At 36.6% G+C, this 22,025-nt stretch overlaps 1 protein-coding gene across 10 annotated transcripts in view; it reads right to left on the bottom strand.

The window, feature by feature from the left end:
* The window catches only part of ARB2A (ARB2 cotranscriptional regulator A), a 433,966-nt gene that overhangs the window by 149,262 nt on the left and 262,679 nt on the right, over positions 1-22,025 (bottom strand). For 9 of the 10 annotated variants that reach the window (XM_086717888.1, XM_086717908.1, XM_086717902.1 and 6 more), the window contains 2 exons: positions 8,839-8,955; positions 1,086-1,170 (listed from right to left, as the gene is read on the bottom strand). In XM_086717888.1, the coding sequence (XP_086574014.1) occupies positions 1,086-1,170; positions 8,839-8,955 (202 nt within the window). The remainder of the gene's footprint in view (positions 1-1,085; positions 1,171-8,838; positions 8,956-22,025) is intronic. The other variant, XM_086717906.1, reaches the window with a different exon arrangement.

Genomic DNA, 22,025 nt, shown 5'->3' with positions numbered 1-22,025 from the left:
GACAGACCTGAAAAGTTTATCTATGACAGTGAGGCTGAGTTCAAGTTTAGGTATTTGTGATAGTGAAATACAGTGGTAATAATTTTTTACATAATAGTTCTTTACCTAATGTTTGAACTGTTCTCCAAATTATTTCCTTCAATTATATACACATGTCTGCAACTCTAAGTGCTTAGTGATTAACTGTTCACTATGACTGTCCTATGGAATAATTTGTGTTCAAAACTTCTGCTTGTTCTCTGACATCTCTGGCCAAAGCAAGCCCATTTTTGTTCTGCAGCCATAACCAGATACCACTGCTCATTTTGTGTTTACCATCCAAACTGGTTGGGAATTGTGAAAGCCAAAACCAGAAAGCAACAAAAAATATCATCACTCCTCTTATCTAGACATTAGAGACTAACGTACAAACTCTGTTGGCTGGAGATCAATTCCATCCTTAAATTGTCTTCCTAAGCTCACCTGCTTCCTGAGGTACCTCACCCTCTACCTCTTCCAGTAGGCAGGCCCATGTTGCCTTTGTTGCCTGTGAACATTTTCAGATCCATTCCAGCCCTTATTCTTTACACTGCTCTGTTCTCTTTGCCTAGAATATCATCCTGATGTCTTTCTATAATCCACATCCTACCTATTACACGAGGTCCAGCCAAAATATTCTGCATGAAAAATTTTTCTAAAGGTCACAGCAATCTCTCTTCTCTGAACTCACAGCCTTGACTGCCTGTTCTATCACTGACTTGGTACTCAATCCAAGGCAAATATTCTGAGATCCTGATTAGCTACCAGTCCCTGTCTTAATCAACTTTTTATTTATGTACATCCTGTCTCCCTAAGCTTCAGCGGCAACTGTCTATATTACTTGCAAATTGCTTCACCTATTCATCTTTACTAGGTTTGTTAGTAAGCATTTTCAGCCACTTAACAAATTTCTGGTAGTAGATCAGACCCATGCCGTATGTTACCAATAATTCATTCAAAGATACGAGGCAGAACAACATGCTTAATTCGCAAAATAGAATTCCACATTTCATTAGCATATTTCTCACCCTAAAAAAAACCCCACACATTTCTCATCAAACACATACCTGCTGAGACTCGAGGACAATCGGGCAGCATGGACTCCACTGATGTGTCTAATGGTTCTGAGCTAGAGACCCAATTACAACAATTCTGCAATGCAATAGAGACAATTTTCCGTTGAAACATTTTTTAAACCAAGACCAACTTTTCTGGCTGCAGAGATAAATTTATCCTATATAATCAACCACTAGAAGTATATCCAATTTCTTTTCCATGCACTGTAAAAAAAAATTCTTATATAAACAGTCAGTATTATTCATGACCAATGTGGCTGTGGAAAAAAGTTTATCTTCTACAATTCAGCAAATTATCTGTTCTGATAAGAAGACATGTAAGCTTCTGTGAATGATGATGGAATACATTTATAACAAAAGGCTAAGATTATAATTAAGGAAAACTGAAAAGGATGTCCATTTTTAACTTTTAGATGGAAATAAATATTAACTTGATCATATGAAAGAATAGCTTCATTTTTGAACTATAGCTTTGTCTCTGTAATACTACAAGAAATAAAATTTGCATTTACTCCTTAAAATTTGGCTTATATAAATATACTGTAATTTTTTACTTCAACCTGGGTTCAATGAAGGCTGTATCAAATAGTTCAAAAGAAATACAACCTAGTGAATTGAAGCTGTGTGGTTGAGGACACAAAGCCTTCAATATTAAAGCCAATCTTTAAGATAATGATGACTTACCATTCAGACAAATGAAATAAAAACAATGTATATTCCTTCTATACATTTTGATTCTGTATTTAAGGTCTGGCTTAAAAAAATGTGATTAGCCTCATATGGCTTTTAAAAAATTTCTAACACACACACACACACACACACACACACACACACACACACACACACACTGAATTTCCAGACAGATTTTATTTTAAAAGAAATCATCCTATCAATCATGTTGGAAAAATTGCTGATTGCTATTCTGGTAAACAAGCATGTATTGTATATTTTTAGATGCTTGCTGCCCTGGTTGTGCACCATGGAATCCGTCCTCACTGTGGAAAGATCCTTGACTGGTAGATCAAGTGTCTTATTGTATTTCCTTAATTCATTCTGTCTGGAAGAAGATGTCAGCTGTGTTGCAGTGAGGAGAGAATTTCAAAGGCCCCAGTCCCCACCAATAAAGGCCGAGGAATGGCTTTTGAATAGATTTGTCAAGGCAACCCTACTGTTCTGGGACCAGGGAGAGCAGGAATAACATAAAGGAAGGGTTGCTGTATGAGATTAGAAAGTGAAGTTCACAAAGCATGGCAGATTTTTGTAAGAAACAGTGGATCAATGAAACTATTGAACTGTGTGGAAAAAAAAAAACATGAAAACAAACACAACATCTAGTAATGTTCTTAAATGCTTTCTCTCTTTTTATATTTAAAATGGATAAAATATTAGTATTTTATGTATTACAAAAGCTGGATGGTTTAAAGTGAATATGTATTCTATAACTAGCACTCCTAATCTTAATTAGCAGATGAATGCAAAATTATACAATGTGAGAAAGCAGAAATTATAAAAGAAGTAGGGTTTTAGAAGATATTTGATACATCTGAAATAAGTAAAATTAATATTACTATTGATAGAATACCACATCACAGAGTTCTAGATAATGCAGAAGATTAGCACACAATTAGCCAGCTTTTATATACAATGTGACACTTGCTTGTAAGAAATAAGTATTCTCCAAAGCAGTGTCAAGATATGTAAATGGATGATTCGTTTTATCATTCATCACAGCCCCTAATAAATTCAAAAATCATGACTTCTATAGGTACTAAAAATAGGCTCCCAATGATACAGGGAGATAGCTTCAATGAAGAATGACTTTCCCTTTTTCTCTCTTTTTCTTAAACAATTCAGTCTTTTCAATGACAGCAATTAGCACTACCTACAGACAGGCAGCGATTAGGTATATATTTTAATTATTATTCATCCTCGTAGTATCTCCACATCTGATGAAAGTCAGCTATTACCCAGGTGATATGTCAGTCTTAATACTGCTCACCTACACTTCACATATGTAAAACTACGTCTTATAGGATATTTCTAGTATTAATGAAAATGATGGTACATTACAATATGTAGGCGATTAATCATTTTCTAACTCATTATCACTGACTTTAAAAAGCTGAATAAAATGGATTTTACCCAGGTCACCTTTAAATCAAACATTTAAAACAAAAGATAGGTTAATATTTATGATTCTGAAATTTCAGTTTTTATCTAGATCCATGTTTAGTCTTTGATCTCTCATAAAAATAGGTTAGAAAATAAACATCCTATAAAGTGAGTATGTCCAAAAGTTCTCTGGAATGACAAAGTACCTGTGAAGGACAGTTAAGGCTTGAAAGAAGTTTGATAAGCGTACATGGACATGTGTGTGCACGTTCGTGTAACATTTTTATCCCACCGGGAAAAATATGTAGAGAAAAGGGTAAAACAATCAAAAAATATGTTTGCCATGTGACAGAGCATTACAAAATAAATAAATAAAGTGATAATAATAATATTATTATTAATGTAAACGTATGCGAAATACATGGAAATAAATATGAGAAACACACAGCCATTACACCTGAATTCACATGAATTCAATCTGTCTGAAATTCCATCATATCAAATCCAACTTCCTATTCTTTTTTTTTCCCCAACTTCCTATTCTGAGATGCATTTCTATAGTTTAAAAACTAGAGTTAAAAACCAAATTTCTTTCATTGTTTTCCTAATGCTCATTCTATTCCTCTTCTCGCTTCACCCTCACTTTGCCCTCACCCCAGTTCTTCAGCTGAGATGGACACTAGTGTAGTGTCCTGGACGGCAACAGAGGCAGCTGAGTAGGAAAGTCCTACCTAAATTCAGAACATGCTGGAGTGTGTCCTAAGCCCCTGGAGATCCTATTCTAAGGAGCAGCCAGGCATGCTTTACTATAGATAGCAAGTGAAACATGTTTGGGCCTCTGATGTAGCCCTGTCTCATCCCAACCAGAGAGAAGGAAGCCCCTGGCCAGAGCCAAGAGTTTGGGATGCACAATGTAACTAAAGTTTCTCTGGGTTTGAGGGGAAAAAAAATTGGCAATACAGAGAGTATTTCTTAGAGTTAAGTGTTCTCAATTCAAAGGTCTTTTACTCTGAAATAATGAACTCACAGTTTTTTTGTGGTTATAAACTGTCTTCTTTATGAAATCCAAAATGTTGGGAACAATATTTCAGTGTAGATATGAAATGAATTAAAATTTTTAATAAGAAGATTAGAACTTAGTCTATTATATTTAAAGAGAAAAATATGTATTAAGTATCCTGTGCAAGGTATCTGGAGATATATTTGCTGACCTGGTTGAATTTAGGTACTTCCTCATTTTTATTTTATTTACCTGAGATCCACCAATGCCTTAGAGGTAGAGCTTTAAAATGGAAGGCATTGTGTCCTCAGACAAGAACAACTACAATTCAGCAGATTGTATTTCCAAGGACTGCCACTTAGATCTGATGGTGCTGGGTAAGGGTTCATGACAGTTATGTAGAACCATACATCTGGCTTGGCTGGAGATTTTCAGAGGTCAAGAATATGTCAGGAAATGACATTTGCCCACTCAGCTTTTTTTAAAAAAAAATTAAAAGTATGTATTTAAGGTGTACAATGTGATGGTGATGATTTGAAACAGGCATACATTGTGGAATGGTTACTACAGTCAGGCTAATTAATTTTCTCACATAGTTACCATTTGTGTGTGTGTGTGTGTGTGTGTGTGTGTGTGTGTGTGTGTGTGTGTTGTGTGAAAGAACCAGAAATCTATTCTCTTGGCAAATTTCTAGTATTCAATACAGTATTGAATAGGTACTAAGTATCCTGTGCAAAGTATCTGGAGATATATTTGCACATCATGCTGTACATTGGGCCTCTAGACTTATGTACCCTTCATAAATGCAACTTTGTACCCTTTGACCATTTATCTCACCTCCCTGCCACTGGTAACCACTGTTCTGTTTCTATGTAATCAACCTTTTTAGATTCCACATGTAAGTGTGATCATGTAGTATTTTTAATTGTCTGTTTTTTTTTTTCTTTTTTTAATTATTTCATCTAGCATAATATCCTGCAGGTCTCACCCACTTGACAGTCCTGGAGCTTGAGATACGAAGTGTCTTTTAGGAGCTGCCTCAGGCTACTTTTTACCTCTCCTCATGAGTCATGGGTAAGTATGGATTCTTGGTCTTTTGGTTGGGAGTAGTTCTCACTCAGAGTGATTGTCAAAAGTAGCCCTCAAATTGTTATTTTAAAATTATATAAGTAATACAAGAATATAGTACTTAACTTTCTTTCTGTGTGCTAATTGCTAAAATTGAAAAAAAAGTAAATCAGCTTTTTATACTAAGTGAATAGTTAAAATCAATATCTTTACATTAATTTAAATATGCTTACAAAACAAAAAGCAGTTTTATCAATTTGTAGTATAAGAAGAATGACCAGGCAGTTTGTACCAGGAGACACTTCTAATGTTTTTAAAGTGGTGTTTGGTGAAATAAGGGAGTTAATCATTAAGAGGCCAAAAGCAATGAGGCTTCATCTATAACCAGACTACTATTTTTATGGACAACATTCCAGTTAAGTGAAGTTGTTTTTCTTGGGAGGCATATTTGCAAAATATCTTAAGATTTTGAGCCGATTGCAACTGAAGCCAGAGGAGGAGGTGCTGAGGGACACAGACGTTACCCTACCACACCCTTCTCTCAACACCTGTGCTCAAGACAACAGCTCTTTTCTATTCACTGAACCCAGGGTTGTTTTTTCTTCATTATTTCAAGGAGTCTTGCAGAGTGGACAGAGACTAAAAAAAGAGAAAGAAAAAGCGACAGAGTTTTATCCTGAGTGCTGAGAAACACCAGATTCTTATTATGCCAAACCATACTGAATTCTCCCTGAGGGGGTCACACATTTAGGTGGGTTCCTACAAGGATATCTGGCAAAGGCTTCCAAAGTCTCCTTTTTTATTCTTGTTTTAGAGAGGCACTCTGAGCAGGGATAATTTCAAAGCTCCACAACAGAGATCTAATAATTTTCATCTCTGGGATATTACAGTGTTTTCTAGAACACTACTTTTTTTCACAAAGTAGTTCACAAAGTAGATGGGATAGGAATTACTATATCTGAAACAGGCCCAGAATGATGAGGTGGCTTTCCCAAGACAATAAGCCTTCAGTAGAGTACCTGGTATATGCCAGATCTCAGTTAGTGATTTAGCTAGTGAGTGACTAAGCCAGATCATTATCAAAACTCAGTTCTTCTAACTCCTTGCACTGAATTACTACCCTATGGCAAGATATTTTGAATATGCAAATCATTCATAAAACAAAAGAATACAACTCATGTATTTTATATTACTTGCGGGCAAGAAGGTAACAACAGTAAGAACTATGATTTATTGAACTTCTTTAAAATGCCAATGTCCATGCATTTTTTTTATGTATGCTATTTTCCAACTGTACTTGCAAGGCAGGTATCATATTTCAGAGATGAAAAACTGAATCTCAAAGAGATTAAATAACTTAGCCAAGATCACACTCTTAGGTAAGTGACTGAGTTAGAGTCTGAATTTCGGTATGTCATAATAAAAAACTCTTCATGCAATTTCATGCTTAAGGCATAAATGAGGGAATTAAAAGAACTATTCAGGAATAGGTCATTTATAAAATTATATAATATTAAAATTTTTAATAAAAGCTATGCTTACAAAGAAATTAATGCCAGTGCTGATTAAATTAAGATGAATTCAACTATTGCCTATTTCAGTCAGATGAAAAAAGGCATAGATTAATATATTCTGATTTTTGAAGGCAGCACCTACTCCAGTCTTCGTTACAAACAGTTGAAGAAATAAATCTACTATAGAGAAGCAGCTGCTGGTTACCAAAGGGCAGGTAGGCAGGAGTGGGGGCGGGGATGGGTGATATAGGTGATGGGGATTAAGGAGTGCACTCAGATGAGAACTGAGTGCTGTATGGAAGTGCTGAATCACGACATTGTACATCTGAAACTAATATTACAATGTACATTAACTAAATGGAATTTGAATAACAACTTATGGTAAATCATAATAAATCAAAATAAATTTTGTTATGTTCGTCACCTGGAATGAGATATGAAGAAGTTCCAATTAAGAAATGATGAACAGGGATGTTTCTAGTTTGGGACAAGTACTAAGTTCCATAGTGGTTATGTGTGGGGGAAAAGGTACGCTTATTAATCTTACTACTTACATAATGCTGGGAGATGTTTTCACACCCACTCGGACAAAAAAAAAGTATAGGCATGAAATACACAAAATTTCTCTTGAAAAAAAATTAGGCCCTTGGAGAAGATAATTAAGGATGTGGATAAATTGTGAAAGGAGAAATATGAAAAGCAATGTGGTTAGAAATCACCTGGATGTTAGAACAGATGAAAAGTCCACCTTTATATATTTATAACATTATGAGGAATGGAGTAAAAATAGTTTAGATTTTTGCATCATGAAGGTACTTTTTCTTCTCTCTTTTTTTTAAATCTGAAATTTATTGTCAAATTGGTTTCCATACAACACCCAGCGCTCATCCCAACAGGTACCCTCCTCAATGCCTATCACACAGCCTCCCCTCCCTCCCACCCCCCATCAACCCTCAGCTTGTTCTCAGTTTTTTAAGAGTCTCTTATGGTTTGGCTCCCTCCCTCTCTAACCTTTTTCTAATGGAAAGAATAACAACAACAGTGAAAACACACTGGTAATATTATGATTATACCACTATGGGATTATACAGCTTAGTCCTTCTATATATTCAAGACTCTTTCCGAACATTAACTCTCCAAGTCCTTACAGCATACCATAAGGGCTGGTAGAAGTTGCCCACCATACCCATGGTAAGAGGTCTGCTGAATAAATGTCTGGGTTTTCTATTAAGAACAAGTGGGAGAAAATCAGGAAGGTCAACTAGTTCTCATTTAAAGAAATATATGATTTGACTGGACAAGTGATATAGCATGGTATAGATGATGTCAATTGCTTGTAATATCAGAAAGATAAGTATAAATAAAAAAGAAGTTTCAGCTGTACATCTATAACCAAAATAAAAGAAATAATAGGTTGAAAGTTAAAAAAAAAAAAAAAAAAGGAGCATGTTAAACGAATCATGATAGTTTTCAGGCTCACTAGCCCTCAGGAATGGTAAAAGAAGTTTTCTTATCCTGAGCTTGGACCATGACCAGCCCTTAGGTTTCTCCAGGCCCAAGGGTCCATCTGGCAAAACGCTATCAGCTTTTTACTTCTCCCCCTACTGGCAGTAGTGAGCCAATCCATTAAGAAGTGTCACATACTGACCACCTTTCAAGAAAAGGGTGAGACCCAATGTACATTAAGCTACTTTCCTGTAACTGAGCTGCACCAATGCTAAATAGCTGGTGGGAAAATTAAAAAATCAGAGAATAATAACCTCCTAACAGATCATGACCTTCTTTAGCCCAAGTTCCTACTGTATACTATATGCATACATAACATGCTACAGAAAGCCAAAAAAAAGGGAGAAGGGCTTTCAGAAACACATTTGTTCTTCAGAAGGGTTTTCTATTATTATTTCAAGCGTGCCTACTTTTTTATATTCTCTCTAAATGTTCCGCCTCTAGAAAGGGAGTTTGGGGCGGGAGGTGATATAAGTTGGTGGGGGCTCAAGATATAAAGGCTCTCACTCATTCATCTCAGCATTGAAAAAAAATCTCGTCTCACCTCTCTCATCCATTCTCGAATCGTTTTGCCTGCTTCTTGATGCCACACATTGTGAACAGAGTCTGTCAACGCCACAGCAGTTACCTTACTTTTTACATCTGCTTCTCGTTGAATCATCTGTTTCAAAAAAAGGAAAATAAAATATTGGCTATAATTTTTTTCCCTACTGGGTGCAGCCTGCTTACTCATAGATAATAATATATTAAAACTGAAAAAGTAACAGGCATCTCTTGTTCAAAGTTACTCTTTTCTGTACCAAACGCATGCCCTGTTCTTGTCCAGAGATGTGAAAAGACCTAATATTTTCTTTTAAAAAGATAATACCACTTAAGTCTTAGAACTACGCAGCTCTATTATTTTCCATGCGGTTTGACAATTCAAGGATTAAAGGGATCACAGGGGGAAAAAGGAGGAATCCCTGAGGGTTTCTTTTACAACTTTCTTCCACCACTTCCTATTTCAGTGCTTCAGGGAAGTTAGCACCCGGGGCTCACTGCTAGCTACTTAGGACTAACTTCTACTTATTTTCAGTAGATGGCATGTCAGTAATGAAAGATGTCTTGCTTTGACTTCTCCAATTTAACTAGCCTGCTCTTCAACAGAGTCTTGTAATTCCTTGGTGTTTTAAATGCCCACAAAGATCTTTCTCTTCAAAGCCTATCAATATCATTTGGCTTTCTAATGTATTTCTTCACGTTGACACGCTACAGTATTACACTCTAACTTTTTTCTTTAGAATGCTATTTCTATAAAATTAAATGGTTCTGAAACTTAAAAAAGAGCCATTTGGCTTAAAGAAAACTGAAGAATTCATCAGTCGTCTGCAAGATAAAGAAAGTGAAAAATAATAGCTCCACATCAAAAGAATCATGAGAGGTTTTAATCTACTAAGACTAGGGACTCTGATTGACACAAGTATAAGAAAGCTTAATAAAAAATTACACTTAAATCAGGAAGCAGTAGCCCTAAATTTCATAGCCATGCCCTCACTGTTTCTTGGCATCAAATGTCTTTTCTCCCTCTAAAAAAGAGCAATTTCTTAATCATTTGCTATTAATTTCTATGAATTGTCTCTCAAAAGTATATAACTGCATTTTAAAACAGTGAGACTTCTGAGTGGTGATGAAAGCTCATACAGTGAACGTTGAAAAGCCAGGCTTCTGATACCAAATGATGCCTGTTGGCATTCTGAATGAAAAATGTCTCTCTCTGTTTTAAATGTCTTCAAACCCTACATACGCACATCCCCTCTCACTGAACACTACCTAATGGGAATCGAATTCACTGTTAATGCTGCTTCAGCAGAATTTCCACACCTTAAATCTTTAGGCCTTTTGTTTTCTGCTTATATAATGTGGAAATCTTAAAATCAATGTTGCTTATCAACATCATAATGTAACTGCAAAAATTCATCTTGCAATATCAATCATATTTTTAAAAGCATAAAATAATACTCTAATTCAGTACTTCACATTCATTATTAAGTAGTTTGCTACCTTATAGATTTTATTTTAAAAATAGACTGTCATTCATAAAAAAGAACGAGATTGTGCCATTTGAGACAACATGGATGGACCTAGAGGGTATTATGCTAAGTGAAATAAGTCAGACTGAGAAAGACAAATACCGTATGACTCCACTCATAAATAGAATCTAAAAAACAAAACAAAACAAAAAACCTAAAAAGCAGAATAAGAACTATAAATATAGGGAATAAACCAAGCGGATGAGGCAGGGGGTTGGGCAAAATGGGTGAAGGGGAAAGGGAGCGATAGGTCTCCAGTTATGGAATGGGTAAGTTATGGGAATAAAAAGCACAGCATAAGGAACACGGTCAATGACATTATAATAGCAATGTAATGGGACAGATGGTAGCTATACTTGTGGTGAGCATAGCATGATGTATAAACTTGTCAAACTGCTAAGTTGTACACCTGAAACTAATGTAACATTGTGTATCAATGACACTCAAATTAAAATATAATAAAAAAATAAAACTACCTTAAAGAATAGATTGTCATGGATCATGCTGGCACTAGAATATAAAAATTTAAACTGACATCAGATAATAGAACTCAAAATTCCACAACAGTGAATCCACCTGGCTCATGAAGAAGCTACATGTCCTTACTCTCATTTTCTAAACAGTTAACACTTTTAGAGATCTAGAGCGATTGTTGCTAAAGTTACAAAACAAGAGCATGCTCTTCTGGTATTCTAAGAATATGTCTGCATTTTAAAATATTTGCCCTGGATTTTGTTGTGGTTGTTGTTAACAAATGCTGACTTCTGTAAGGTGGCGTTATCTGAAGACACAGAATATGGAAAGCCATTTGTGAAACGACATAAAATTAAGAGTCAAACAGGCTGAGGATTTAGTGGAAAAGCAGGAATTGTGGTAATTAAAATTCCAAACTTGGAAAAATATACAGTTGTTAGATGGACTATCAGAGAAAAAAACCTTTGGTCTGTTTTTCCATCTGGCTGACATTTCACACAATGGATGTGACGCTGTGTAACTTTTCTTCACAGAATCGAGCATGATATCTCTTATACAGTTTTAGTCCTTTACAGTATAAAAATCACTTTCACATTATATTACTAGAGGTGAAGAGTGGTCAAATTCTAGAGGATCTCAAAGAAGAGCGGGCTACAAATGAACCCAGTACAAAGAATTTCAAATATTCGACTGTTTAGTAGGAGTAGTAGAATAGTAAATTGGTGAAAATCTTAACAGTTTAGTTCCTTGGATTAATTTACCTCTATTCTAGCCTCATTGAAGGTACTTGCAACTGCCATTTCTGTCCAAAGCCTCTGGCTTCTTGTATGTGTTAGCTTGGTTCATAGCCCTTCCCTCTCTTACTGCCTCCACTGGGAGTGAGCACTGATGAAGAATGCTGGAGAATAGCAATGATGGGGTAGGGTGAACACAGGAATCAAGATTGTTTAAGAGACAGACTCTAGATAGAATATAGAACAGGTGGAGGTGCAAGGTGGTTTTTATTAGGATCCATGGATAGGAACTCCTTTGGAATTCCTTGCAAAATTCTGTCTGTACATGATAGGAATATTTTTCTGGCAGAGGGTACTAACCTTTCATTAGATTCTTAAAAGGATTTTAGTCTCTAAAAATAATAAGACCCTGTAATTTCAATGTTCCCATATAGTCTTGGATGAACTTTGAAGTACCTGCTAAGTGAACTCTTCAAACAATGAAGATCAATTTCACACCTATACCAATCTTTCAAAAATAAAGGATGACCTTCCATTTTTTTGTTATAATGTCTTTAGTATGGTATCAATAGTTGAAGAAAAGTGATAAAAAAATTTGATGTCCTAGACATCAACATCTCAAAGCTTCATGGCTTAAGAGGTTATATATGATAAAATTATAATTAAGATACTATTTATTTTTATTTGTGTGTACAATGTTTATTTACATCTGAGTAGGACTTCATAAATTTCAAAATGAATAATCATTCTTATTTTATTCTTAAATAATATTGAAATATATACAAAACTCGAATTATTTTTCCCATTTGTGGAGGAGGAAACTGGTTGAGAAATTGGTTAAAGGCCACACGGATACAAAATGACACAACTCTGCATTGTCCATGCCTTTAAGTCCTGTGTTCTTTCATGAAAGTCACATGGGGTCTATTTCTCAGTAATATATCATAATGCTGTTACATAAATGAACTCACTTGATTAATCCCCTTTTCTTTACAGTATTTCAGTAACACAGTATTTCATTGACTTGGACATTTAAAAATGGTTAAAGAAATTCAAATCCAGATCAGTAAAGAATGTTGAAATTCTAAAAATCATACCAACATAGAAATCAGTCATGTGCTAAACCAGACTATCAGCAGCATTTAAAAATTATTGTTACAGTTCTAAAGTAAAATGATGTCTGGGATAAGAGGGAAAATTAAATATTTCTTTAAAACATACTGATGATTTGAAAATACAAAGTATTTGATGCTGCCACCTGATATTTTTGCCCCCTCGCTTTTTTTTACATTTATTTATTTATTTTTGAAAGAGAGAGAGAGGAGAGGGGCATAGAGAGAGAATCCCAAGGAGCCTCCACACTCTCAGCACAGAGCCCGATGTGGGATTCGAACCCATGAACTGTGAGATCGTGACCTGAGCCGAAATCAAGACTGAGTCACTGAGTGGCTGAGTCACTGTCTCCCTTTCTTAATTGTATTTATCTCTTCATAGTCCTCTCATCTTAGCTTCTACAAAATTCATTTGCTCTTTTCTTCCCCATATTGAGTGTTCCTAGTCTGACAAAAGCTTAACTAACCCAATAAATATGAAGTACTTTGAACAGATTAAAAACATATACCATCTGTATACAGGCTCATCATACTCTTAAAATATTTGGAGTTTGTATTATTTTTTTTTTCTAGAGTAAGATTTTAAACATTAAGTAACTGTAACAAGAAAAGAAAGCCTATCAGACCCTAAGAGTATTTGGTGAGATGAAGATCAGGGGACGGGGGGTGTGGTGTGGGAGGGCCATTGTCAGCAGTAGCCAGCCTTGCTCCCCTCCATGTGCACTATGGCCCTTCCTGCTACCATTTCTCCCCCGAAATCACACAGATCCTTTCTGTCCACGTACCTCCCCTCACCATGCTTTCTGCAAGGCCCTCAGAGGAAGGACCTGCCTACTATCTTCACAGGTACCTGGCCAAATCCAAATGTTCATGTCCCTTTAAAAGTTTCTTTATTCCCTTTCTGTACCTATTTCATTTTTCCCACACATCTATCATGAACTACTTTTAGAAAAGGAAAGCACACTGGGGCGCCTGGGTGGCGCAGTCGGTTAAGCGTCCGACTTCAGCCAGGTCACGATCTTGCGGTCCGTGAGTTCGAGCCCTGCGTCAGGCTCTGGGCTGATGGCTCAGAGCCTGGAGCCTGTTTCCGACTCTCTGTCTCCCTCTCTCTCTGACCCTCCCCCATTCATGCTCTGTCTCTCCCTGTCCCAAAAATAAATAAACGTTGAAAAAAAAATTAAAAAAAAAAAAAAAAAAAAAGAAAAGGAAAGCACAGACTCCTTTACTTCTACCAAATTAAGTTAAAAAGTTGCTGTCCACTTGTCTTAGCTTAGACGATAAGCTTTTGAAGGCAGGGGGATGTTCATGTTAGAGAGACACTCTGCCATGAGTCTTTGGAAGCGGTTTCATATCTCTAGCTGAGGGTCTTGGGTTTTGGAAATTATGAATCCAACCCAACACAAGGTTCAGTTCTCTCAACATAAAGAAGTGAACCCTGCATTGGGTTTGTCTTCACCCTAACCTAAAAGAAGTGCATTATTTCATTTTCCCATATTTGTGGCCCAGCAGCTCTAGTGCTCAGAATAAATTATCTTAGATTTTAAAGTCCAAGGGGGCGTCTGGAAAGAAGGCAGTGTGAGTTGGGGGTAGGGATGTGATAGGTGCATACAGGTCCGTATCTATATTAGCATATATAATATGTTTGAAACATGTTTTTGAGGGAGATGTCTTAATGTCTTTCATCAGCAAAAGTCACTACCTTCCTTTAAAATTCTGACATGTGCTACACATATGCACTGTGAGGGTTACAGCATGTGAATTGCTTGTACAGGAAAGAATATTCTGAAAGAAAATCAAATAATGCATGTTTCCATCAGATTAGGATCTGATACTACTGCACATTTATAAATCTGAGGATCATTACTACTGCATGAGCATGAATGAATCATCACTCTGATTAATAGCACAGTTGAGATGTCTTTTAAAAATGCGTGTGTGTGTGTGTGTGTGTGTGTGTGTGTATAAATAGATTAGCTCCCTCTCGAGCTCCTGGAGTTAAGATTGCGGATTAAACTGTTTCAAAGGTTTGAAAAGTGTGAAAATGTGGCACCTTGTAACATTTTTGTTGTGCAGATTATAATTACACTCAGTGCTTCTAGTTGAGTGTTTTTATGTAGTTTGATAAGCCATGATACTTTACCATAAACCTCTCCCATCACTTTACATTTGTGCCTGTACATCTCCTGGCTCATGGCACACTGCCCTGTGTGCTATCAGGCCCACTGGGTTGGAAATGTATGTTGGGCCAAGATGACTAATCAGCCGACGCTGGGTTTGGCAGAGTCTTTTCTGTTAATGTCTTCCTGAAGATTCTTTTGTACATGTCAATCCCAATAGTGTGCTATTCACAGAACAAATATCACTTTGCCACAATATTGAAACCTCGGTCCTGTCACCCAAGGCCCTTGAAGTACCTCTAGTGATTACAGTGAAATATACACACTTCAGTAGATGAAATATGAAGACTAAACTGCCCAGCAGGAAATCCAGACAACTGTGACATTCAGCTCTCACATGCTACTCAGTTCACATTTCTAATCTGCATTCACTTCTTTTTTTTTTTCTTCTCTTCTTCTTCTCCTTCTTTTTCTTTTTCTTTTTGGAAAGTAGAAACTTTCGAGTAAGCAGTCTTTATAAGGGATGCAGTGGTTAGGTTCAAGGATTTTGGAATCAGATTCCCTTGTTTCAAATCCCTGTTCTGCCGCTTCCGGCAATGATCCCTTGAGTGAATTACTTCAATTTTTTCTGGGTCTCAGTTGCATCACAGGTAAGAGGGAGATGGTAAATACATCTAACTCATAGAGTTATTTTGAGTTGAAATGAACCGAATATAAAGCGACTAGTGGAGGATGTGGCACATAGTACACAATTACAATAGATGATACCATAAAAACACACCAGACAAACTACTCCATATTTGTAAACTAGCCTTTCTCAGTGTAAAAGGTAACAGAAGCTTACCCAAGAATACCTTTAATGACAAATACTGGTTTTTAAAAAGACACAGGTCCATGAAAGAGAAGAAACTTATGACAGGCTGGTTTTGCTTTAGAGTACATGGTTCAGTAATTCTAAAACTACCTGGCCGAGAAATAGAAAGAGGTGCTTATTGTGTTTGTTTAAGATCTTGTAATCAGAACACTGGACCTGTAACAGCACTATGCGCTTAAAAATTACAACAGAATTGGTGAAGCCATACTGTGGCAGCTCTTGTTTCCTGCCATCAGTGAGCCCTTTCAGAATTACTTGGGCCAGCAACAAAGCATGGAGCCATGGCATAGTAGTGCCAAGCTGGCAGCGAGTCCCTGTACCACTTTGTTTCCTACATAGAGGAAGTATAGCTGACTACATTTAAAAAAAAAAGAAGACAATCACAGAGATACAAAGTATGTCAGGAGGAAGGCAGCATAGTGTTGCAGTTAAAAGCATGCATGAGCTTTGGAACTCCTTGTCCCTAAATTTTAATTTTTGGTTCATCATTATGAGAATACAAAAATGGGAATAATAATAGTAGTAGTTACCTCATAGGATCACTGAAGGACAACTGAGACAAAGCATGGGAGCAATCAATATTGTCAGCTGCTATCATTATTACCTTGACATTCATTTTTAATTGCTGAAATCTGCTCTTCCTTTTAAATATGCTATCTATGTACTCTTCAGTGACATCAACATTTGCACAAATTGGGTAGCAGTTGTGTGTCCTACAACTACTACATCCCCTGCTCCATCCCTTAATTATGTAAAGCGATTTGGGCTTGCTTAAATGATTGTAGAGACAATGATTAGGTATAAATAGGATAACTACACATTCTAATTAGCCCGGGACATTCCTGGTTCATAACTACTGCCCTGGCATAATTATCAGTCATGTCTCTTTCCACTGTTAAAAGTATCCTAGTTTGGATGATAAATTATATGGTCACTATATATACAACAGAAGTTCAATGTTACTCTAGCAAACAGGTAGATCTTACAAAGTTTCAATGCTCAACAATTTAAGCATATACCCCAAAGCTATAAAGTTATCACTATAAAAATAATCATGTAGGAAAACATACAAGAAATATTTCCAGAAGTTCCTAAGTTTAAAATTTAAGGGCAAGCCTTAGCGCTGTGCTGAGCCCCTCACAGACGGACATACAGCTTCACACCCTGGGTAGATAAACATGGCCAGCTGGAGCTCCACGGTAGCAACAGGATAAGACAACATTCTCTTTTCCTGTGCTTTGAAGCCCTAGCTACAATTCTTACAACCTTTGTCTAATTTCAGGAAGGAAAAGGCTCTCCACAGGCAAGAACCCCAAGGGATAGGGTATGTAAACTGAAACTTCTTGGGTCACATGTATTTATGAAGATAAGTCTCCAGCCACCAGTTAGGGAATGGCAAGTTATGATTTAGTATTGTAGGTGGCCAGAAGAGAGCAGTAATAACTTCCTTTTCCTTTTCTGCCTAGACTATGCTGCCACGTGCAGGCTCCTACAGGGACAAAAAAAGCATACATGGAAGGTAGGTTTAAAAGAAAATGAAAACAAACAAACAAACAAACAAATACAAGTGATTGACAATCTGGGAACTGGAAAAGAAGACCAGTGCTTTACAAAAAATACATAGCGACAGAAAAAAGGCAACAGTTTGAAAAACTTCATCAATCATGAAAGTGGCAAGTTAATTGTAAGGAAAAAAATAAAAGAGGTCACATATTAAGAAAACAGTGTAAGGATTCATCAAAGTGATTTCTTTGATTAAAATGTTTTACGATGTAATGTCATAAGACTGATCATAAGAAGGCAGGATATTATAAAACATAGCTTTAAAAATTATAATGAACATAAATCAAGTGGATATATTAAAAAGATGTAAGTAAGAACTAAACACTGCCAGTCTAAAAAACTGGGGCAGGCTTGGCAAAGGAGATGTTTAACTGGTGACAATACATAGTCTTAGATGGAACAATGAGAAAACTTACTAAAACCTTATAAATGTACGATACACCCAGAAATGTTTCTGATACAAATAAGTAGTAAGCATGTTCACAATACTCAGTTTGAAAATCACTTATGACAGACGAATGGGTGGCTCAGTCGGTTAAGCATCAGACTCTTGGTTTTGGCTCAGGCCATGATCTTGCAGTTTGTGGGTTTGAGCCCTGTGTCAGGCTCCGTGCTGACAGTGAAGAGCCTGCTTGGGATTCTCTCTCTCTCTGTCTCTCTGTCTCTCTCTCCCCCCCTCTCTCTGCCCCTCCCCTGCTTGTGCGTTCTCTCTCTCAAAATAAATAAACTTAAAAAAAAATTAAATAAAAATCACTTATGAGCCTTTATCAATTGGCATATGCCAGAGATACTTTTGTATATACAGAATTTGTCAATCACTGAATGGTTTAAAAACTTGTGGCAAAAGATTTCATTAGGTCAGGCAGAAGCAAGGAATACACATCTGGCTGAGAAAGTGTTAACACACTCGTTTTAAAGCACACCATTTTATTTTGGTCTGGGAAAAAGAAAGGTAAAGAGATAAGGTTTCTTGCCACAAAGATATATAATAGATAACCAGAGTATAGGAGATTATGTTATTTAACAATTTTTTCTTAAAAGCTTTTACATTAGTCAGGTGTGAGGTGATGGGTATGTTGACTGACTTGGCTGTGGTGAATATTTCACAATGTATACAGATATCGAGGTTATCAGGTTGTATACCTTAAATATATACAATTTCAGTCATCAATTATACCTCACTAGACCTGGAAAAAAGAAACCTTTATTTTGAATTTCTACATAGATGTTTGGTGTGTTTTAAATTCTACTAAAGTTTTCAAAGTTATTTTATAACTTTAAAAATATTTTTGTAAAAAATTCAAGTTTCAATTACTTTATCTTAAGGACTGTATACTCTGTTACCTGGAATAAACAGGGAAAGCAATATTGTAATTTATCAGCTGTTTTAGGTAATGCACTATTATTACAAAGTTGAGGAAGACATGATTTCTGACCTTTGGGAAGAACTCCCAATTTAGGAAGGAAGGCATGTTCAGGTAAGTTCTGTAGAGCCCTTTAGCATTCTGAGTGTTTGTGTGTGTGTGTGTGTGTGTGTGTGTGTGTGTGTGTGTATAGAACAATTTCTTTTTAAGTAGATTGGTAGCTGAAGGATTATGTACCTGTTTTTTTTACATGAGGAAATTGATGTTTAGAGAACATGACTTGCCCGTATCACATAGTTACTAAGTTGGCACTGCTAAATCTTTTAACTCCAAATCCCATGTCTTTACATCATGGCTATCTGTATATAATATCTTAAATGTTCTCTCTTGAAATACTTGTTACAGTGGTAAGGATTAGTTCACGGTCTTTCTTTCCCACTGAAATGGAGGCTTCATGAGGGCGGGATCATATTTGCCAAGTCAGCAACACATCACCATTCCCTGCACAATGACTGACCTATGCTAAGTGCTCAGAAACTACTTGTGAAACAAACAGAGGTGCTATTTACAGAAATGCAATAGATAAGGGAAAGTGATGGTTAGCAAGTAAGAGTGATGTCTGGTTTGGAGCATTAAGAAACAGACCATATTGTAGGTTGGATTCCCGGGGAAACAGACTCTGAAATGGAATTCAGCATGCAGGATGTTCACAAAGGATGATTAACATCTGAGGAAGGTGTAGGGGGTAAAACAAAGCAGGAATGGGCAGAGAGAGAAGCCAAGGTGAGATGGAAGTCCAACGATCATCTCATACAACCCCAGGGAAGCTCTGCATCTAGAATGACCCTTTGGAGTCATTCTAAGCTGGGCCTAGATGGGTTGGCCTTTAATCACCCATACTGTTCTGTCTTTGAATATGAGCCCCCACAGCAGCCAAGTCAATCCCTGTCTTATGAAAGCACTCTTAACAGTGGGGGCAACAGAATCCTTTATTGAAGGAGTAAGTGGGCAGTGTATCACAATGTCCACTACAGGCCGTAACTGAAAGTAAGCATTAGCATACTGTCCATTCAAATCTAAATCGTCCTTCTAATCTGCCTAGCACTTAGTATTTGTGTACTCAAGATTGCATTATGATTTAACTCACTAGTATCTATGAGATCAAGTAAATTCCTCTTGGATTTTAGGTCTCTCACAATCTAATTCCATATTATCTATCCTGTCAAATTTTGCATTATCCCCCAACTAAAGATTCTAAAGGAAAAACACAAAGTCAAAATATGGAGACACACTGACTATTAAAAAGCATAAAGACATCAAAATCACAAAATTCAAAAATTATCTTACAAACCCATTGGGAATGATTTGATTTCTTGGATTTCAAATGAAATGTGTATGTCAGAAAAGCAAGGTATACTTGTGATTTCAAATCTGAGTGCAAAATAACCCCAAACTTCAAATAAAGTATGCAATAGTCACTTAGTGTCTGCCATCATAAACTCAAACCTGGCGGTGTTGCTAGGGAAAAAGGAAGGGTGTGCGCGAACAGGGAAGTTTCACTGTAAAAGTAGTTGGGTTGGCTTTTCAAATGGCAGCCTTGATGATATAAAGACTGTGCTATCTAAATTTGGGGATTGAATAAAGACACTTAAAATATTTTTATTCTTTCCAAGATCTTAGTTACTCCATGTCCTGAGATGTTTCTGAATTTTTGCCTCTAGGAATTGAGGGTAATCTTCATTTGACCATATTTCTTCAAATGCAGGGCTCAGATTTATGCAAAAAAGTGCGGCATAAACTGGAAGGGGACTGTTAACTTTTAGATTCTAGTGTAGGCATTGACCCATCGATACAGGAAAGCAAGACCACGTAAATGTTCCTAAAACCAGATGTGTTAATCAACTGTGAGTTATGAGAGTTATCAAACATTGGGAAGAGGTTGACACCCATTTTTAAGGGGAAAGTGACATCATTATAGTAAGCAGAAGTCACAGACTTCCTACATGGTTTGACGATATTTGGACAAGAGTCTTCAGATGGCTCTTCTACCTGGGAGGTTATGCTAAGTACTTGGAGCTTATGTGCCTGCTTAAACATTCAAGTGAATATTGTTGCTGGAAGAAATTTCTATTCAACTACCTATAAGGGCTGTTTAAATGCAAACTCTACTGACCAACAAATATAGGACGATCCTTTAAGTTAGGGTATTAAAACATGATTCTATGTTGGAATCATTTTTCTTATGAAAGCACATATCACATTTCTGAAGTAATAAAGTAAGTCTGTGGGAATAAATGGCTTGAAATAGATTCATCTGAGGGGCTCCTGGGTGGCTCAGTTGGTTAAATGTCTGACTTCAGCTCAGGTCATGATCTCACAGTTTGTGAGTTCCAGCTCTGCACTGGGCTCTGTGCTGACAGTGCAGAGCCTGCTTTGTATCCTCTGTCTCTTTCTCTCTCTGCCCCTCCTCTGCTCGTGCACACACACACACACACACACACACACTCTCTCTCTCTCTCAAAAATAAACAAACATAAAAAAAAAAACAAGAAATAGATTCATTTGAGATCGGACTTTTTAGGATTGTATTTACTGCACAAAACCATGTAAACATTAAAAGGAAGAAAAGATGGGGCTGGAATGAAAGTAGGTATTTACGTATACGGCTACATCTTCACCTCACAGATAGAGCACATATACAAACTGTAGTAAAAGAGTATTCTGAGTTCATATACCAGTGAACTATAAACAACAGTCACTGTACACTAAGTGTCCTCTATCAACATCCACTGTAATGGCAAACGCTGGAGTAGCACTTCAGATCACTAGCAGGAAGAAGAGAACCCTGAAACCTATCATTTAGACACCTGATGACAGCTCTGATGCAAGATGGCAGTGAAAAATTTATACCGAGGAAGGGTTGATGTGTGAATGAAGGAGAATTATTCTCCAAGCTGTGTTTTAAAATTCCTTCAGGTGTCTGTTCATTAGCACTTCTTTGGGGGAGATTCCACTAGTTGAGTCAGGAATTTAGGGTCTATATTCCATTATCATTAAATATTGCCTCAGTTACATGAATATGAAATAATTCAAACAGTAAGAAATCTAAAATAAATAAACTCAGCACAGTACATGATGTTTAATAAGCTTCAGCATTTATTACAGTAGGAAGCAGAATTTTTGTTACATCACACCTTTTGTTAAGTAACCAGTTTAGCCAACAGGTAATCCTCTGAAATGGCAAAGATATAAAATAGAGTCAGTAGTTCACTCATTTAGAAATTCAATTATATGTCACTGTTTCATAGCAGGTTAATTACTCCATTTACATTTTTGCAATTTTAGAGTAGTGCATGAAAGGCGACAGACTGACAGCACTGCCGACTGAAATTCTTACACTATCTTCCTGAGTGTGAATAATACA

The sequence above is a fragment of the Puma concolor genome, chromosome A1 (assembly GCF_028749965.1).
Source record: "Puma concolor isolate L17-30 chromosome A1, mPumCon1.1.hap2, whole genome shotgun sequence".
Lineage (NCBI taxonomy): Eukaryota > Metazoa > Chordata > Mammalia > Carnivora > Felidae > Puma > Puma concolor.
Note: the sequence above shows the minus strand (reverse complement) of the source record. Positions and strands in the feature narration are given on the sequence as shown.